The sequence below is a fragment of the Artemia franciscana genome, chromosome 10 (genome assembly GCF_032884065.1).
Source record: "Artemia franciscana chromosome 10, ASM3288406v1, whole genome shotgun sequence".
Taxonomy (NCBI): domain Eukaryota; kingdom Metazoa; phylum Arthropoda; class Branchiopoda; order Anostraca; family Artemiidae; genus Artemia; species Artemia franciscana.
The window spans coordinates 42,120,403-42,140,540 of record NC_088872.1 but is presented as its reverse complement, the minus strand read 5'-3'; the positions used below and the strand labels follow the sequence as shown (position 1 = coordinate 42,140,540).

General features: G+C 35.2%; 1 protein-coding gene across 1 annotated transcript; it reads right to left on the bottom strand.

Annotated features, from left to right (window-relative positions):
* Positions 1–1,338: 1,338 nt before the first annotated feature.
* On the bottom strand, positions 1,339–18,879 carry LOC136032207 (uncharacterized). Its single transcript, XM_065712413.1, has 4 exons — positions 18,727–18,879; positions 16,683–16,878; positions 4,039–4,192; positions 1,339–1,493 (listed from the first exon to the last, which is right to left on the bottom strand). Exons 1-4 carry the CDS (start codon positions 18,812–18,814, stop codon positions 1,398–1,400), a joined length of 534 nt encoding a protein of 177 aa, XP_065568485.1. The 5' UTR covers positions 18,815–18,879; the 3' UTR covers positions 1,339–1,397.
* Between the last annotated feature and the right edge of the window lie 1,259 nt (positions 18,880–20,138).

The window sequence follows — 20,138 nt, the reverse complement described above, 5'->3', positions numbered from 1 at the left end:
AACATTCATATGTATTTACAGAGCAATTTACACCATTTTTCCCCAGGGGTGACGCTTCGCGCCACCCCAACACCTAGTTGGTGGGGGCGCTTCGTGCCCCCCAACCCCCCACGCGCGAGCAAGTCGTTACGCGCCATATTAGTTACGCGCCATTGTAGTTGTGTCCTTGTGTCCCACCTGTGTATATAAAGATATATATATATATATTCACAGGTGGGACACAGGGACACAACTACAATGGCGCGTAACTAATATGGCACGTAACGACTTACGCGCGCGGGGGGGGGGGGTTGGGGGGCACGAAGCGCCCCCACCAACTAGGTGTTGGGGTGGCGCGAAGCGTCACCCTTGGGGAAAAATGGTGTAAAATTTTGTTGCAGCTCTCATGATGCCGTACACTTTTCCGACCTTTATACAGGTAAGCATATGAATAAGATCTTTCACTAAATTAAAGTAATTTCAAGCTATTTTCCAGTTATTTCAAGTTATATGGAATCCTATTGCTGTGGGGATACCACAACACTGGGCGGTGAGTGGCGGATTATAGAGCGTAAGAATTTTGAATTTATTTGAGTCTGGTTCGAGTGACACGTCCTCCTTACGATCGTATTTCCGATATTCAGCTATTTTATAACTCTATCAAACACTTTTGAAATGCCAATAGAAGGTAACGCTATGTTTCATCTTTCTTTCGGAGGTTTCACAATCTCTAAGTTTTATGATACTTAAGTTTTGACTTTCCTACGCAAAATCCACTTTTGATCCGGTGCTATGATCTGGTGCTGTAATCCGGTGCTATGATCCGGCAGATCCTGTAGTATTGTAGTCTACCGCTTCGTGTTTATATTGAAGAATTTTTCAGCCCCAGTCTATCTCATCCTCACCCACAATGAATTAAACCATTAATTGTCTTCAATTTCGTGTTGACTGCGCTGAGCCCTACCTTTACGCGTCCTTCTTGTTTCTCGTTTTTCCAATGAGTAAGGGATTTCCAGTTCACTAGCTGTTTAGTGAGGGCAATATCTGGGATTTTGAACTTTTGAATTGACTAAAAAGATGGTGTGCTTTGTATTTTTGCACCAGCTTAACGGTTTCAACTGTGACGAAACTGAGCTTTGTACGGGGTGGTAATATTTGCTTCCTATGCTTCAAAAAAAGTTTCATTTGAAAGACTATTTTGAGCTAATATGGCATTTTCCAGTGTGTAGTCTATAGAACCATTTCCTTTTTTACACCCCTGTGCCATGCATCAAAAAATGTGGTCAACTGCCTTTGATCGTGTATTTCATCATTCAGAGTTCTGATTTGTAGAATTTAGCTAATAAATTAATGAATCAGTTAATGACAAATAATTTATTTTTAGTTTATAGCATAATACACATATAATATAATAATACTTAGGCATTAATCAAAGTGTATTTAATGTCAACGCAAGCTAGGTTTTCTTCTGGGTTTGCTTCCGAAATCAAACGTAGTTTCTGTTCATAGTCTCCCTAGAGTTAAAAAGGTCAAGATGAATAAATTTTGATTGCTATAGCGTAAGTCAAATATAAACGTTCGTACAAGTAAACCAAATGATTAGAATCAAAATGATATTTAAGAGAAAATCCAATGGAAAAAATATTATTCTTTGAGATGTTCCGTCACCCCATGGAAGAAATTATATTTGATTTGGACCCAACGTAATGTTTCCGTGTGAAAATTTTTATTTATTTAGCAACTACTAAATGACATTACATTAAAAAATATTGACCTGCTGTGATAAGCAAACTAACTGCATTAATTTTACATTTCTAAAGTAAAACAGTTCAAAATAGGGATGAAACCTTTTTATTGACAGTGAACAGATATAAAATTTAACTGGATATTTCGAACACATATACAGTGTTCATCATCAGCAGTAAAACTAAAAGACTGATTTCTTTTAGTTTTACTGCTGATGATGAACACTGTATATGTGTTCGAAATATCCAGTTAAATTTTATATCTGTTCACTGTCAATAAAAAGGTTTCATCCCTATTTTGAACTGTTTTACTTTCGTCATGGAAAGGCAGTGTGGTCTTCGAAGCTATTTACATTTCTTCGGTATGTGTCGAAAATTATCGATACGTATCGAGATTATTCTTGGAAAAGTGAAGAAACCCCTGGAGGTAAAGCTAAGTTCTGATGGATGAAGGTAGGTTTTATCAAACGTAGGGAAGAAAGTGATGTCGGCTTTGATAATTTCCGCTCATGCGTATAATTAAAAGCACACGGAAATTTAACGGAAAGACATGTAGTTAAGAATTTCAAAAAAGCTTCAAAAGGGTGTTAAGACTTTTTTCTGGTGAATGTAGTCGCTAATCGATAGATTTGTTCATCATTACTTATTGATTGATTTTAATTTATAATTATTATTATAATCTACATTTTTAATAATGCTAATATGTATTTATTATCATTTATTATTAATTATTACCGTTTTGCTATACAGCTATTATTATTATTGTAATATTTTAATTATATATTATATTTTTATTGGGATACTATAGTAAACGACGAACAGGGGGCGAGGGGGAAAAACCCTTCATATACGTAGTAGTTTCTATTTGTTTCAAGTTTTAATGTTGCTCCTTACTTTCAGTTGAAAAAAACTTTTTTTATTTAATTTAAATTTAAAAAAAACCCACCACCAGAAAAAAATCTCCCTGAAAATGTCTGTATACTTCCAATAACGTATGCTATATTTAAACAATGTACAAAGTTTATAAACTGCGGCCATTCCCCCAGGGAACGTGGGGGATTAAGTCATCCTCAAAGACACAGCTATTAGATTTTCGACTATTTTTGAACAAAATGGCTATCTCAAAATTTTTATTGGGTGACTTTGGGGGAAAAAATGAGCGTCAAAGGGGGCCTAGTTGCCCTTTAATTTTTTGGTCACTTAAAAAGGGCACTAGAACTCATAATTTCCTTTCTAAAGAGTTCTATTGCGATATTCTAGGACCACTGAGTCAATACAATCACCCCTGGGGAAAAAAAACAAATAAAAATGAACACACATCCGTGATCTTTCATCTGCGAAAAAAAAATCCACATTTTTGCAATTAGGAATTTGAAACCTCTACAGTAGTGTTCTCTGATACGCTGAATCTAATGGTGTGATTTTCATTAGGATTCTTCTAGAGGGTTTTTACCCATTTTTTCGAAAATAAGCCAAATAGTTTCAGGCTTGTAACTTTTGATGGGTAAAACTAAACTTGAAGAAATTTATATGTTTCAAATCAGCATAAAAATCTGAGTCTTCTGATTAGAGTTTCAGTCACTATTAAGCTGGAGCGCTCTTTACTTACAGTTCGTTACCACGAACTGTTTGATAATTTAATTATAGCAATGTATTATTGTTTAGTGAAATTATAGTCTATCCAAGAAATAATTGAACAACTACTGAAATACTCACCATGATTTTCTTTAAAGAAACTTCACATGAAAATTTATTATTATCAAGTGGAATTAAACTGATGTCAGAGCCCAGTTTAAGTCGCAGAGGCAGAATGGTTTTTCGGGGCCTTTCTAAAGGATAATGCAAATTTCAACCCTTTTTGTGAAAAAAATGGATATTATATCCTTGTCCTATTAATTATTATAAATTTAATCTTTCAGAAAAAACAACTTTGATATTTCCTCTGATTCAAACTGTAGAAAAAACAATCGCTTAAGAAATGACTTTGCTTTTAAATTGAGTGAAGTGTGAAGTGCCTCTATAAAATAAAAATTTATCCTTTATATCCAAACAATTTCTTTTATGTTAAATGCGTATCAATGAAAAATGGACAGTTACAAATTTGGTTTGTTGGGTCCACTGAGGTCAATACTTTCCACTTCCTTTTGCTTGGCTTTAAACTTCATGAAGCTTCTTCGTTTAGAAAAATCTGTTGAATATTGAAAGTGTGACTTACCGTTTTTTATTGAATTCTAAAACAAATTTAACCTAAAATCAACAGATAATAAGTCGCAAAGTTAACTTGTTTGCAAATAAATACAGTCGCTCTACTTACCGGACCATACATAATGTATTCCTCTGAAAAGGTCAAGTTCAGCTTGACAGTGCCTGATGTTGCTAAGAACGGGCAGTTGCATGGAAGATTTTCAGGAAAGAATGGACAAAAGAAATCAGGAATTTGGTCAAGGGACTCGCACAATTTGATAGTGCTACAAAAAAAAAATTATAAACCGTTGAGAAACAATCGTTTGGTATCACAATTTGATAGTGCTACAAAAAAAAATTATAAACCGTTGAGAAACAATCGTTTGGTATCACAATTTGATAGTGCTACAAAAAAAAATTATAAACCGTTGAGAAACAATCGTTTGGTATCACAATTTGATAGTGCTACAAAAAAAAATTATAAACCGTTGAGACTCATCATTTTACAAAGAAATACACAATAAAAAAAATGCTAGAATAAATCCTTACCTTAATATATTTTAAGCATTCTAGGAAGATTTTACCCTCGGAAGGTTGTAACCAGAAGAATCTTAAGGCTTGGAGTACACTTTATATATTACGGATTATACTATGTTGGTAAAATGTCTACTATGGATTTATACTATGTTGATAAAAATATAGCCCCTACTCTGCTACAAAATTTAGTAATTCGTCGTTTCAAGTGCCCGACACAGGTGCCTAGGGGTACTCGAGATGAAGCCAATTTCCCAATACCTCGTTCTTTACGCTAAAGTTTGAATTTGTGTTGCAGTTATTTAGAAATGACTCCTGAATTACAAAGGCAGTTTAATTGGAATAACAAGCTCTTTTTAAAGTTCTAAGAAAACCTTTAGCGTACAGACTGGGGTATTTAGGAGAGAATGATCCCCCTTGTATACGTAATAATTTGTTTGTTATAAGTTTTAAGGTTCCTCCTTACTTTCAGTTGAAAATACTTGTTTTTTTACATTTCTTGTTGTTTTTTAAGTAATGCTGAGAATTCCCCCCCCCCCCCCGTGGAAAATTTCTTCCCCCACGAGAAATACATCCATGGAAAGTTCCTCCCACGTAGACTCCTCCCTCTCTACAAGAAAAATCCCCTGAAAAATGTCTGTATACTTCCTAGTAACCAATACTATACGTAAAAAATCGGCAAAGCTAACAGCTTGCAGCCCTTCCCCTGGAGACTGTGTGTGTGGGAGGGGGGAAGTAATCCTCAGAGACAAAGTTAAAATATTTTTCTATTATGCTGAAAAACTGATTATCTACAGCTTTTGATCAAGCAACTTTGAGAAAGAAACGAGCATAGGAAGGGGGCTAGATCCCCTTAAAATTTTGGTTACTTAAAAAAAGCAACAGAACTTTTTGTTTCTGACCAAATGAGCTCTCTCATGATTTTCTTCTATCACTGGTTCGATACGATAACCCCTGGGAAAAAAATAACAAATAAACGCGCATCCGTGATCTTTCTTCAGTCAAAATGCTAAGTACCACATTTTCAAACAGTTCGTGGTAACGAATGGTGAGTAAGGAGCGATCCGGCTCAAGAGTAACCGGAACTCGAAAAAAACAGAATTTTTATAGCAATAGTTACATCAAAAGAATCGTATTTTTATGCTGATTTCAAAATATATAAGTTTCATTAAGTTTATTCCTACCCATCAAAAGTTATGAGCCTGAGAAAATTTGCCTTTTTTAAAAATAGGGGTAAACACCCCCTAAAAGCAATAGAATCTTAATCAAAATCACACCATCATATTTAGCGTATCATAAAACACTAGAGGTTCCAAGCTCCTATCTGGACAAATATAGAATTTTGTATTTCTTGCCAGAAGAAAGATCATGCATGCGTGTTTATTTGTTTTTTGATATTTTTTTCCCAGGGGTGATTTTATTGACCCAGTGGTCATAGAATTTTGCAAGAGGGCTCTTTCAAATCGAAATTAAAGGTTCTATTGATATTTTAAGTGACAAAAATCGGAGGGCAACTTGGCCCCCTCCCACGCACTTTTTATCCCAAAGTCACTGTATAAAAATTTTGAGATAGCCATTTTGTTCAGCAAAGTCGAAATATCTAATAACTATGTGTCTGAAGACGATTTAATCCCCCACAGTTCCTGGGAGAAGGGCGGCACGTTATGCACTTTGGCAATTGTTTACATACAATATTTGCTATGGTAAGAATACAGAAGTCTTCAGGGGGATTTCTTCTGTTTGGTAGCGGGGGGATTGGGTTACGAGGGAAAATCTTTCCATGGACGAATTTTTCAAGGGGGAGATAATTTCTATGAAAAGGGCACTGGATATCCCAGCATTATTTAAAAAACGATCAGAAATTTATTAACAACAAGTTTTTTCAGCTAAAAAATTAAAGTAACATTAAAACTTTAAACGAACAGAAATTATCAAACATTTCGTGATAGTGAACTGTAGTAAGGAGCGACCCGGCTCAATAGTAACCAAAACTCTAAAAAATGGAATTTTGATACCAATAGCTACATCAAAAGAATTGCATTTTAATGCTGATTTTAAATATATAAGTTTCATCAAATTCAGTCTTACCCATCAAAAGTTACGAGCCTGAGAAAATTTTCCTTATTTTAGAAAATAGGGAGAAACAACCCCTAAAAGTCATAGAATCTAAACGAAAATCACAACATCAGATTCAGAGTATCAGAGAACCCTATTATAGGAGTTTCAAGCTACTATCTACAAAAACGTTGTATTTTGTATTTTTTGCCAGAAGCCGGATCACGGATGCGTGTTTATTTGTTTGGTTGTTTGTTTTGTTTGTTTTTTTCCAGAGGTGATCGTATCGACCCAGTGGTCCTAGAATCTTGCGAGAGGGCTCATTATAACGGAAAATAAAAGTTCTAGTGCCCTTTTTAAGTGAACCAAAAAATTGGAGGGCACCTAAGCCCCCTCCCACACTAATTATTTTCCCAAAGTCACCGGATCAAAATTCTGAGATAGCCATGTTATTCAGCATAGTCGAAAAACCTTTTAACTATGTTTTTGGGGACCATTTACTCCCCTAGAGTCCCCGTGGGAGGGGCTACAAGTTACAAACTTTGACCAGTGCTTACACATAGTAATGGTTATTTTGGAAGTCTACATACATTTTAAGGGGGTTTTGGCGGTTGGAGAGGGGGGGGGTTAAAAGAGGGGTATATGTTGGGAAACTTTCATTGGAGGATTTTGTCATGGGAAAAGAAAATTTCCATGAAGGGAGTGCAGGATTTTCTAGCATTATTTTAAAAAACAAGAGCTAAGAGCTCATATGGCACTTGTGACGAGGCAAGAAGAGCTAAGAGCCAAGAGATCATATGGTATGAGCTCTAACAAAATTCTATGAATCAATAGATTGATTTAAAAGGAAAACAAAAGGCTTAATGCCGGTCAGGATTTAAAATAAGAGCTCTGAGTCACAGTGTCCTTCTAAATCTCAAAATTCATTAAGATCTGATCACCCACTCGTGAGTAATAAATACCTAATTTTTTCTAATTTTTCCTCTCCCTTTACCCCACCAGATGGTCGAATCTGGGAAAACGACTTTATCAAGTCAATTTGTACAGGTCCCTGACACGCCTACCGATTTTCATCGTACTAGCACGTCCAGAAGCACCCGATTCGCCAAATCACTGGACCCCTGCCCCCAACTCCCCCAAAGAGAGTGAATCCAGTAAGGTTCCGTCAATCACGTATCAAGGACTTTTGCTTATTCTTTCCACCAAGCTTCATCCCGATTCCTCCACTCCAAGTGTTTTTCAAGATTTTCCCCTCCAACTCCCCCCAGAGTCAAAGATCTGGGTGGGATTTGAAATAAGAGTTCTGAGACATGAATTCCTTCTAAATATCAAATTTCATTAAGATCCGATCACCTATTCGTAAGATAAAAATACCCCAATTTTCCCGTTTTCCAAGAATTCCAGTTTCCTCCTCCGACTCACCCCAATGTCACAGGATCTGGTCAGAATTTAAAATTAGAGCTTTAAAGCACAAGATCCTTCTAAATATCAAGTTCATTAAGATCTGGTCACCCTTTCGTAAGTTACAAATACCTCAATTTTCAAAATTACCCCACCCCCCTCCAACTCCACTAAAGAAAGTAGATCCGATCCGGTTATGTCAGTCACGTATCTTAGACAGGTTTTTATTCTTCCCATCCAGTTTCATTCTGATCTCACCGACTTAAGTATTTCCTAAGATTTCCGGTCCCCCAAACTGCCCCCGTAATTACGCTGGATCTGGTTGAGATTTAAAATAAGAGATCTGAGTTACGAGGTCCTTCTAAATATGAAGTTTCATGAAGATCCGATCACTCCTTCTTAAATTAAAAATTCGTCATTTTTTCTAATTTTTCCGAATTACCCCCCTCCAATAGGGTGGATCCGTTCCAATTATTTAAATCATGTATCTAAGACTTCTGCTTATTTTTCCCATCAAGTTTCATCCCGATCCCTCCACTCTGTGTGGTTTTCCAAGTGTTTTCCAAGTTTTAGGTTTCCCCTCCCAACTCCCCCCAGTGTCACCAGATCCGGTCTGGATTTAAAATATGAACTCTGATACACGATATCCTTCTAAATATCAAATTTCATTGAGACCCGATCACCCGTTCGTAAGTTAAAACACCTCATTTTTCTAATTTTTCAGAATTACCCGCCCCCCAACTACCCCAAAGAGAGCGCATCCGTTCCGGTTATGTCAGTCATGTATCTAGGACTTGTGCTCATTTTTCCCACCAAGTTTCATCCCGATCCCTTCACTCTTAGTGTTTTCCAAGTTTTAGGTTTCCCCCTCCCAACCCCCCCCCCCCCCGAATGTCACCAGATCCGGTCCGGATTTAAAATAAGAGCTCTGAGACACGATATCCTTCTAAACATCAAATTTCATTGAGATCCGATCACCCGTTCGTAAGTTAAAAATACCTATTTTTTTCTAATTTTTCAAAATTACCCCCCCCCCCTAACTATCCCAAAGAGAGCGGATCTGTTCCGGTTATGTCAATCATTTATCTAGGACTTGTGTTTATTTTTCCCACTAAGTTTCATCCCGATCCCTCCACTCTAAGTATTTTCCAAGATTTTAGGTTTCCCCCTCCCAACTCCCCCCAAATGTCATCATATCCGGTCAGGATTTAAAATAACAGCTCTGAGACTCGATATCCTTCCAAATATCAAATTTCATTAAGATCTGATCAACCGTTCGTAAGTTAAAAATACTTTAATTAATTTTTCTATTTTTTCCGAATTAACGGGCCCTCCACTCCTCCCCCCCCCAGATGGTCAAATCGGAAAAGCGACTATTTCTAACCTAATCTGGTCCGGTCCCTGATACATCTGCCAAATTTCATCGTCCTAGCTTACCTGAAAGTGCCTAAAGTAGCAAAACCGGGACCGACAGACCGACAGAATTTGCGATTGCTATAAGTCACTTGGTTAATACCAAGTGCCATAAAAACAATGAAAAAATAAATATAAAAAAAAAATTTCAACTGAAAGTAAGGAACAGCATTAAAACTTAAAACTAACAGAAATTATTATGCGTATGATGGGCTCACCTCCTCCTAATTTTACGCTTTACGCTAAAGTATTTTTAGTAATTTCAACTAATTATTCTACGGCTTTTGTGATTCAGGGGTCATTCTTAAAAAATTGGAATAAAATTTAAGCTTTAGTGTAAAGAACGAGGTACTGAAATAATAAGTATATGCGGGTCAACCCCCGCATATACGTAATAAAAACATGAGAATACAGAAGTTCGTTACGTAAGCTAATTTGTAAGTTACGTATATCTTTTACTAATAAAAACATTCGTAAAAAATTAAAAGTTCTGATTGCCTTTTTAAGTAACCAAAAAATCGGAGGGCAACTAGGCTTCCTCCCCGGCTCCTTTTTTTCTCAAAATCGTTCGATCAAAACTATGAGAAAGCCATTCAGCCAAAAAAATAAATATTCAAATTTCGCTTTAATTATTCATTTGCGGAGAGCCAAAATCAAAAGATGCATTGATTCAAAAACGTTCAGATGTTAAATAAAAAAAACAGGTTTTTAACGGAAAGTAAGGAGCGACATTAAAACTTAAAACGGACAGAAATTGTTCCGTATATGAAAGGGGCTGTCCCCTCCTCAACGCCTCGCTCTTGACGCTAAAGTTTGACTCTTTGTCACAACTCTATTTTATAAAACAATTAAAAACATTAGCGTAAAGAGCAAGGCGTTGAGGAGGGGACAATCCCTTTCATATACGGAACAATTTCTGTTCGTTTTAAGTTTTAATGTCGCTCCTTACTTTCCGTTAAAAAAAACTTGGTTTTTTATTTAATTAGGTATATGAGGTGAGTTGGTCACCTCGTTAATACCTTGCTGTTTACACTAAAGTAGTTTTAGTAATTTCAAAAGATCTATTTATTCTAATCAAACGGCCATTTTGATTCAGGGGTCCATTCTTAAAGAATTGGAACAAAATTAGAACTTCATCGTTAAGAGTGAGATATTGACAAGGAGGCGAGCTCCCTCATTTTACGTATATGAGGAAGTTCGCCCCCTCGTCAATACCTCAGTCTTTACGCTAAAGTTTGGATTTTGTAAAATAATGGCCGATATAAGCAATAATTTGTTTGTGTTATTTTCTGGCCGATTTTAGCATTTAATTTTACCTTAAGCAGCTTCATAACTATTATTTTTATGTGATAATGAACCAAGGATATTTTGTGTATTCGGCTTGTGGTTGTTCTTAAATTAATTAAATAAAAAAAACTAATTTTTTTAGCTGAAAGTAAGGAGCGACATTAAAACTTAAAACGAACAGAAATTACTCCGTATATGAAATGAGTTGTCCCCTCCGCAATCCCTCGCTCTTTACGCTAAAGCTTTAAATTGTTTTAAAAAGTAGAATTGTGGCAGAGTCAAACTTTAGCGTAAAGAGCGAGGGATTGCGGAGGGGACAACTCATTTCATATACGGAGTAATTTCTGTTCGTTTTAAGTTTTAATGTCGCTCCTTACTTTCAGCTAAAAAAATAAGTTTTTTTTTTATTTAATTTCTGAACGTTTTTGAATTAATACATGTTTGGTTTTGGCTCTCCGCACATAAACCATTAAAATGAAATTTGTATATTAATTCTTTTTTTGGCTAAATGGCTTTCTCTTAGTTTTGATCAGACGATTTTGAGAAATAAGGGGTGGAGAAGGAGGCCTAGTTGCCCTACAATTTTTCGGTTACTTAAAAAGGCGACTAGAACTTTTAATTTTTAACGAACGTTTTTATTAGTAAAAAATATACGTAACTTAAGAATTAACTTACGTAACAAACTTTCATAACCTTATATTTTTATTATGTATACGAGGGGGTTTGTACCCTCGTTAATACCTCGCTCTTTACACTAAATCGTAAGTTTTGTCCCAATTCTTTAAGAATGACCCCTGAATCAGAAAGGCCTAGAATAAATAGTTGAAATTACTAAAAATACTTTAGCATAAAGAGCAAGGTATTTATCTCCTCCTAAATACCTCGCTCTTTATGCTGAAGTATTTTTAGAACCCCTCATATGCGTAATAATCTCTGTTCGTTTTAAGTTTCAATGCTACTTCTTCCTTTCATTTGAAAAAACGTTTTCATGTTTATTTTTCATTGTTTTCTTATAGTAATGCTAGAGAATCCTGCGCCCTTGTCATTGAATTTTTCTTTCCCTATGACAGATTCCTCCAAGGAAAGATCCTCCAACATAGCCCCCTCTCCTCAGCCCCACCCCCAAACAAAATAAAATTCCCCCGAAAACGTCTGTACACTTCCCAATAACCATTACTATACGCAAACAATGGTCAAAGTTTGTAACTTGCAGCCCCTCCCCCAGGGATTGTGGGGGAGTAAGTCATCCCCAAAGACATAGTTATTATGGTTTTCGACTATGCTGAGCAAAATGGCTATCTCAAAATTTTGATCCGTTGACTTTGGGAAAAAAATGAGCGTGGGAGGGGGCCTAGATGCCCTCCAATTTTTTTGGTCACTTAAAAAGGACACTAGAACTTTTCATTTCCGTTAGAATGAGCCCTCTTGCGACATTATAGGACCACTTGGTCGATACGATGACCCCTGGGGAAAAGAAAAAAAAACAAAAAAACAAACAAATAAACACGCACCCGTGATTTGTCTTCTGGCAAAAAATACAAAATTCCACATTTTTGTAGATAGGAGCTTGAAACTTCTACAGTATGGTTCTCTGATACCCTGAATTTGATGGTGTCATTTTCGTTAAGATCCTACGACTTTTAGGGGGTGTTTCCCCCTATTTTCCTAAATAAGGCAAATTTTCTCAGGCTCGTAACCTTTGATGGGTAATACTAATCTTGATGATACTTATATATTTAAAATCAGTATTAAAATGCGATTCTTTTGATGTAGCTATTGATATCAAAATTCAACTTTTTTAGAGTTTTGGTTACTATTGAGCCGGGTCGCTCCTTACTACAGTTCGTTACCACGAACTGTTTGAAAAAACAGTTTTTTTCCAACTAAAAGTAAGGAATAACATTAAAACTTACAATGAACATAAATTATTACGTATATCTTTTAAAGATCTTTTCTTTCATTCATTTCAGTCATTTGAGAATTGCTCAACTTGTGATTTTCATTTTCATAAAAATAGTTTCAACCTCTTTGGCCTTTTTGCTACTATGCCTTACAAAATTAGTTCCGCAGATATCACTAATTTAAGTTACGTGGGAGAATCTTGGAGAAATTTGTCATGGGGGAAGGGAATTTTCCATGGATGGGGAGATAGATTCCAAAAATTATTAATAAAAGCTATCGGCAATTAAATAAAAAACAAGTTCTTTCAGCTGAAAGTACGAAGCAATATTAAAACTTAAAACGAACAGAAAATATTACGTATATGAGATGGGTTGCCTCTCCTCAGTAGCTCGCTCTTACGCTGAAGTTTCTTTTTTGACTTTTAAAATAAGTTATTATTATAATTAAACAGCCTTTGTCATTCAGGAGTTATTCTTAAACAACTGGAGAAAAAATCAAACTTAAGTTATTATGAGGTTAGTATAAGTTAAAAAATATAAAATTAATATGCAAGTTTAGTTTTAATTATTCATGTTCGGTGAGCCAAGTTCGAAACTTGCATTAATTCAAAACGTTCAGAAATTAAATAAAAAATAAGCTTTTTTAATTGAAAGTAAGGAGCCATATTAAAACTTAAAACGAACAGAAATTATTTCGCATCTGAAATGGGATGTCCCTTCCTCAACGCCCCGCTCTTTACGCTAAAGTTTGACTCTTTGTCACAACTCTACTTTATAAAACAATAAAGAACTTGAGTGTAAAGAGCGGGGTGTTGAGGAAGGGATAGGCCCTTTCATATACGGAATGATTTCTATTCGTTTAAGTTTTAATCTCGATCCTTTCTTCCAGTAAAAATAAACTTGTTTTTCTTATTTAACTGTACATAGGAGCTTGAAACCTTTACAGTACAGTTCTCTGGTATGCTGAATCTGATGGTGTCATTAAGATCCCTTGATTTTTTGGGGGTTCACCCCTTTTTTTCAAAAATTGGGCAAATTGTCTCTGGCTCGTAACTTTTAATGGGCAACATTAAATTTGATGAATTTTACGTATTTTGAATAAGCACCAAATTCAATCCTTTTGATTCTTTTGATGTATTTATTGTTATCAATACTGTGTTTCTTAGAGTTTCAGTTAGCCTGCTATGGATCCGCATTGCTCCTTATAGTTCGTTACTACCAACTGTTTGAAAATATGAGTGAAGAACTTAAATACGTTTTTACAAAAATAACGAAATTTATAAACTACACAAGAACAGTCTGTTATAAGTTAGATTATTTAAAAAGCTGTGTGATGGTATGGGAGGCCTTAAAGGCCTCATTTAAGGCCATATGGGAGGCCTTAAAGGCTGTGTGATGGTAATGAGGCCTTAAAGGCCTCATTTTTGTACTATATTGAAGTACGATGGCTATCTTGTGCCAAAGTGATTCAGAGGATACATGAAGTCAAAGGTTAAATTTCAATAATTTTTGAAGAAAATCAAAATTAGGACACAAATATGTTTATAGGGGGTATTTCAATTATTAAGCTGACCTGTATGGTGCAAAATTTAGAGAATTAAGTGTTTTGAAGAAATTGATGTAAGGACCACAAATGCATCTATAGATTCAAAATTTGATGTGAAAGCATTCATAAGAAAAATGGAGGTATGGAAGACAAATTAAAAAAAAAAATTACATGATTTTATTTTTGAATTTGGACACTCATGATAGCATAGAAGCAAACAAACATCCATTTGTTGAACGCTTGGATAGTTTATTAATTCATTTCCTGAATTAGTTTAATAATTTCGATTTTACAAAATGTGCGTGGAGACAGAATTTAGTGACGAAGAAGAAGACAAATTTGAATTAAAAAGTAACAAGAAAGAAACTTGATTGAATTATCTTGTGATACTTCTTTAAAACAAAATTTTCAGAATGCATCTCTAATTCAATTTTGGCTAGATATTAAGAGTGAATATGATATTATTGTCAAATACAACTTTAAACGTATTGCTACCGTTCACAAAATTGTATTTGTACGAAATTAAATAAAAAAAAAACTAATTTTTTTAGCTGAAAGTAAGGAGCGACATTAAAACTTAAAACGAACAGAAATTACTCCGTATATGAAATGGGTTGTCCCCTCCACAATCCCTCGCTCTTTACGCTAAAGCTTTTAATTGTTTTAAAAAGTAGAATTGTGGCAAAAAGTCAAACTTTAGCGTAAAGAGCGAGGGATTGTGGAGGGGACAACCCATTTCATATACGGAGTAATTTCTGTTCGTTTTAAGTTTTAATGTCGGTCCTTACTTTCAGCTAAAAAAATTAGTTTTTTTTTATTTAATTTCTGAACGTTTTTGAATTAATGCATGTTTGGTTTTGGCTCTCCGCACATAAATTATTAAAATGAAATTTGCATATTAATTCCTTTTTTTGGCTAAATGGCAAAAAATACAAAATTCCACATTTTTGTAGATAGGAGCTTGAAACTTCTACAGTAGGGTTCTCTGATACGCTGAATCTGATGGTGTCATTTTCGTTAAGATCCTACGACTTTTAGGGGGTGTTTACCCCTATTTTCATAAATAAGGCAAATTTTCTCAGGCTCGTAACTTTTGATGGGTAGGACTAAACTTGATGAAACCTATATATTTAAAATCAGAATTAAAATGCGATTCTTTTGATGTAGCTATTGATATCAAAATTCAATTCTTTAGAGTTTTGGTTACTATTGAGCCGGGTCGCTCCTTACTACAGTTCGTTACCACGAACTGTTTGAACATTGGTCAAAGTTTGTAACTTGCGGCCCCTCCGCCAGGGACTTTGGGGGGTAAGTCATCCCCAAAGATATAGCTATGAAGGTTTTCGACTATGCGAAAAAAAATGGCTATCTCGAAATTTTGATCCGTTGACTTTGGGAAAAAAATGAGCGTGGGAGGGGGCCTAGGTGCCCTCCAATTTTTTTGGTCACTCAAAAAGGGCACTAGAACTTTTCATTTCCGTTATAATGAGTCCTCTTGCAAGACTCTAGGACCACTTGGTCGATACGATGACCCCTGGGGGAAAAAAAAAAACAAACAAACAAATAAACACGCACCCGTGATTTGTCTTCTGGCAAAAAATACGAAATCCCACATTTTTGTAGATATGAGCTTGAAATTTTTTCTGTAGGGTTCTCTGATACGCTGAGTGCGATGGTGTGATTTTCGTCAAGATCCTATCACTTTTAGGGGGTGTTTCCCCCTATTTTACAAAATAAGGCAAATTTTCTCAGGCTCGTAACTTTTGATGACAAAGACTAAATTTGATGAAACTTATATATTTAAAATCAGCGTAAAAATCCAATTCTTTTGATATATCTTTTAGCACCAAGATTCCGTTTTTTAGAGTTTCGTTTACTATTGAGCCGGGTCGCTCCTTACTACAGTTCGTTACCACGAACTGTTTGACAGGTTTTTCTGCCATAACTGAAATGAAATTGGAATGTTGTGTTCATTTGAATGCAGAAGATGGTCTTTGTGTAGCTTTCTCATCATTGACACCGATATTTGACAGACTTTGTTCTAATTATAGACAAGCATATCTGCACATCCATCTCATTAAAGGACAATAGTTTAAAATTATTATTTGGTTCATTGTTTGTAACATTGTAACTGTTTATCTTAATAAATTTCGTAGCACTGAATATAGCCGTGTCAACATTGTTTCATAAAATAGAAAGGAAGCTTCATATAATCAAACATTATTAAGGGAACCATAGTAAAATAAATTTTGGAGACCACTGGTTTAAGATAATGTCTGTCACATAATTGGTTACAAATGCCATATATTCTTCACCCTAACCTCCTTCTCTTAAACCTAATACACTTACACAAGTTGTACGATATGTTTTCCCGTGCTTTATCTGCTTTTTAAGATGCTAGAAAGTTTTTCTTTTTACCAAATCATTTTATATATCATGCCCTCGCAATATATCTCTCTCAGCCCTTGCACACATGTATATACGAATTTGAATATTTATAGCGATTAGCCCATTATTTCTTAGAAGAAGAAGAATATAGTTTGTATATATCCAATAACAAAGAACTTTCAATTATTTCTAAGCTCCGTTAAAACTGAAAAAAAAAGAAATTATCATATTAAGAACTATAATGCTAACCATGATCCCATGAAGCCACCAGCCAGTCCAAGGCAAGGGATTACTTCTCCTGTTTCGATTTTCCAGGCCATTTTCTCTAAGACAAGATCCATTGGCAGGTCCTGTGATAACACGAAATCAAAAGCTCCAAACCCTTCGCCTGGGACTGGAATAGGATCCGTGTAAAATTGGCCTGTTACATTTGCAGAGATGCCACCTAGAAATAAAACATAGAAGATTCAGTTAAGAGAAAATTAGGGTGGAAACACGAAACAATAGCTTGATGTTAAACATAGAATGACGTTAGGAGCATAAGACGATCACGTGCAGCATGAAAGATCTATCGTATTCTGACAAAACTGTATTATTTATTTAGATTAGACAAGTTCGTTTTGGGAGAGCGGGGGTAGATAAGAGTCAAAAAAATTTCGTGGGGTGGGGTAATATTATATGAAACCTATTTTTCGTCACGTTTGTAAAGTTATTGGAGAACACTTTGGCTTTGTGCAAATGTTTATTGCCGAGATCAGTAGAACCAGGAATAGAGAGAATTCTAGAATAGGTCTATTTGGTCTAGGAAGAGAAACACGAAAAAATAGAATGCTACAAGTTTTTAGATACAGTAAAATAGCTAAGACCAACGCAGTACTTGGTATACCATCGCGGTAGACGGTATAGTACGACCCAAAGGTTAATTTGCACTCTTGCAGTGGTAAGGCAGCTAGCCTTATTTACTATTCAATAAAAAAAAACAAGTTAACAAAATTCAGTAAAAAAACAAGAAACAAAGAGAAAATATAGCGTATGCTAAGGGGGGTGCTCTTCCCTCAATACTTCGTTCTTGACGCTAAAAGTTTTTTTGTACTTTCTAAAAGCTTCTTATTATTCTAATTAACCGGTCCTTGTTTTTCAGGAGTCGTTCTAGAGGAACTGGGACAAAAAGTCAAACTTTCGGGTAAAGAGCGAGGTATGGGAGAGGGGGCAAACTTTTCATGTGCGTAGTAATTTCTGTTCGGCTTAAGTTTTAATGTTGTTCCTAACTTTCAGTTGAGAAAAATTGTTTTTTATTTAATTTATGATCGTTTTTTATATAATACAAGGAGATCTGACTATCCCTCAACGGAGAGATCCACTAAAAAAAAACAACAATCCCGATGAAAATTTACCCCGGACATTTATCATTAACATATCCACATACAAAATTGATTCGGCAATGAGAAAGTAAGACAAATAAAAAGAATTTCGTATGGGAATTCAGGCAAATTCTCCCAGTACAAAATTTCTCTGAAAAGTTCACTCCCCGGAAACTCTCCTCCACATGTAAAATTCTCCCCGTAGAAAATTCCTGTACCTCTGCCTTAGTATAAGTGTTACGACTCTGCCCAAGGCCATTTAAATGTTTATTGGGCAATGTTTGGAGATCAATTGGGGTGGGAGAGATGGGGTGAAAGCTTTTGCCTCTTAAAAAGTATTTTATTTTAATGAAAAGTCCTGGGAAGTGATTTCTGTCGGTATCTCGACAGAAAATTAAACACTTCATTCCGACTGACTCGATTTTGAGGGTGGGTTTTGGGGTGGGTTTTGGGGGTGATACTATATTGGATAATTTTAACCAGCAGGGAAGTGGATCAGCGGTTTTTTACATTGAAATCGTTGACTTAAATTCAGGCAAATTTCCATAGCAATTTATTTTAAGAGAGGGAAGGGGGGAGAAATATAATTGAGATTTAAGGAGTCGTAGAGTACAAGATTTGTTTCGAAACTTGATTGTAATGTTTTAAAGATGCCTTTCTAGTTGTAGCATGCAAGCCGGTGAAAGATAAAGATACGAAGACACACTTAGATAATATGACAATTAATGTGAGCAAGTAGATTTCAAATGTTTAACCGGTAAATTTCCAGTGACACTGAAAGCAAGAAATATGGTTGAGCGGACTCATGAGCATTTGGGGATTACTCGTCCGCTTTAATTATGCACCATTTATATACATTAAATTATTTGTTATTACAACCCATACGTCATAAGCAAAATGTCCCGGCATTAAGCAAATTGAATAGGGTTTACCACAGTCCATCAACGTTCCAATTTTTGCCATGTATCTAGCATCAGCAAATGCCACGAAAGCTAAAGCGAATACAGTCAAATGTTTCATCTTTGATTCTTTCCAATTCCTGAAAGCTAGACTGAGGATTGACAAGCTTCAATCCTTTTTAAACTATCAGAATTCAAAACAAATTTCTTATCAAAGAAACCTTGAACTTCTGGAAATTTGCAAGTAAATTTCAATATCATGGTCAAGGATATACACTTTGGAACATTGGGACATCAATTATTGAAAAGATAAAGATTCTTTTTCTTTGTTAAACATACGATAAATCACTTGACAACAAGGTAATTTTTCATATTGGATAATTATTTCGATAAGTTCGAGGCAATGAAGTCCAGTAAAGAGCGAACCGAGTCAAAAGTAGCCGAGACTCTAACGAACGTTTGGTAATATTATATATATATAAAAAAATCAGTTTTTGCTGATTCCAAATATGTGAAATCTTTCGAGTTTAATGCTACCCATTCAAAGATTCTACTATATATAAATTAGCATAATTTCTGAAAAAAAAGGAGAAATATTCTACGAAGTTGATCCAGGAATAAAGAAATTGCACCAGGTTTTGATTCCTAACGACACTTTAGCATGATTTTTATGCTCCTAAGCACAAAAATACAAACTTTTATAGGTGTTTTAATTGTTTTGATTTTTTAAGAACGGTTTTATTCCAACCCAAATTGAAAGTTCTGACGCACTTTTCAATGCCAAAATGATTGAAGGACAAATAAGCTAAATATGTAGGACTAGTATGACTATTGTGACCAAAAATGGTGTCAAACCAAAACATCAATATATTCATTTTCGTATCAAATTAAATTTTTCAAAAGCAAGTTTTTTCAACTGAAAGTAAGGAGCAACATTAAAATTAAAAGAAGCAGGAATTATTACGTGTATGAGGGGAAGTTGCCCCCTCCTCAACACTTTGCTCTTTATGCCAAAGTTTTTTAGTACTTTTGAAAAAGCTTCTTAATGTTTTAATTAATCGAGCCTTGTGTTTCCAGACTCGTTCTGAAAGAATTGGAACACAATTTAAACTTTACCATAAAGAGCGAGACGTTTATGTTTGGTGTTTTCCTCCTCATCTACGCAATAATAACTGTTAAGTTTTAATGTTGTTCCTTCCTTACAGTTGAACAAACTTGCATTTTGAATTAATTTTCTGATCGTTATTTTAAATAATACCAGGAAATCTTGCTCCACTTCCACGTAAATATCCCTCCTCCCCACGGTATATCCTCTAGACAATTCAATCGTGATGAAAATTTACCCCGAACAATCTCCACTCGTGAAATTGAGTCGGCAAAGAGAGAGCAAGACATAGGAAGAACTTTGTATAGGAATTATGGTTAATTCCTTAAATGTAAAATTC

Coding starts and splice junctions, on each gene's coding strand:
- LOC136032207 (XM_065712413.1), bottom strand. CDS start 18,814: ATGAAACATTTGACTGTATTCGCTTTAGCTTTCGTGGCATTTGCTGAT. Junction 16,879..18,726: donor TGGAACGTTGATGGACTGTG/GTAAACCCTATT, acceptor TTTTATTTCTAG/GTGGCATCTCTGCAAATGTA. Junction 4,193..16,682: donor GGTGGCTTCATGGGATCATG/GTTAGCATTATA, acceptor TTTTTTTTGTAG/CACTATCAAATTGTGCGAGT.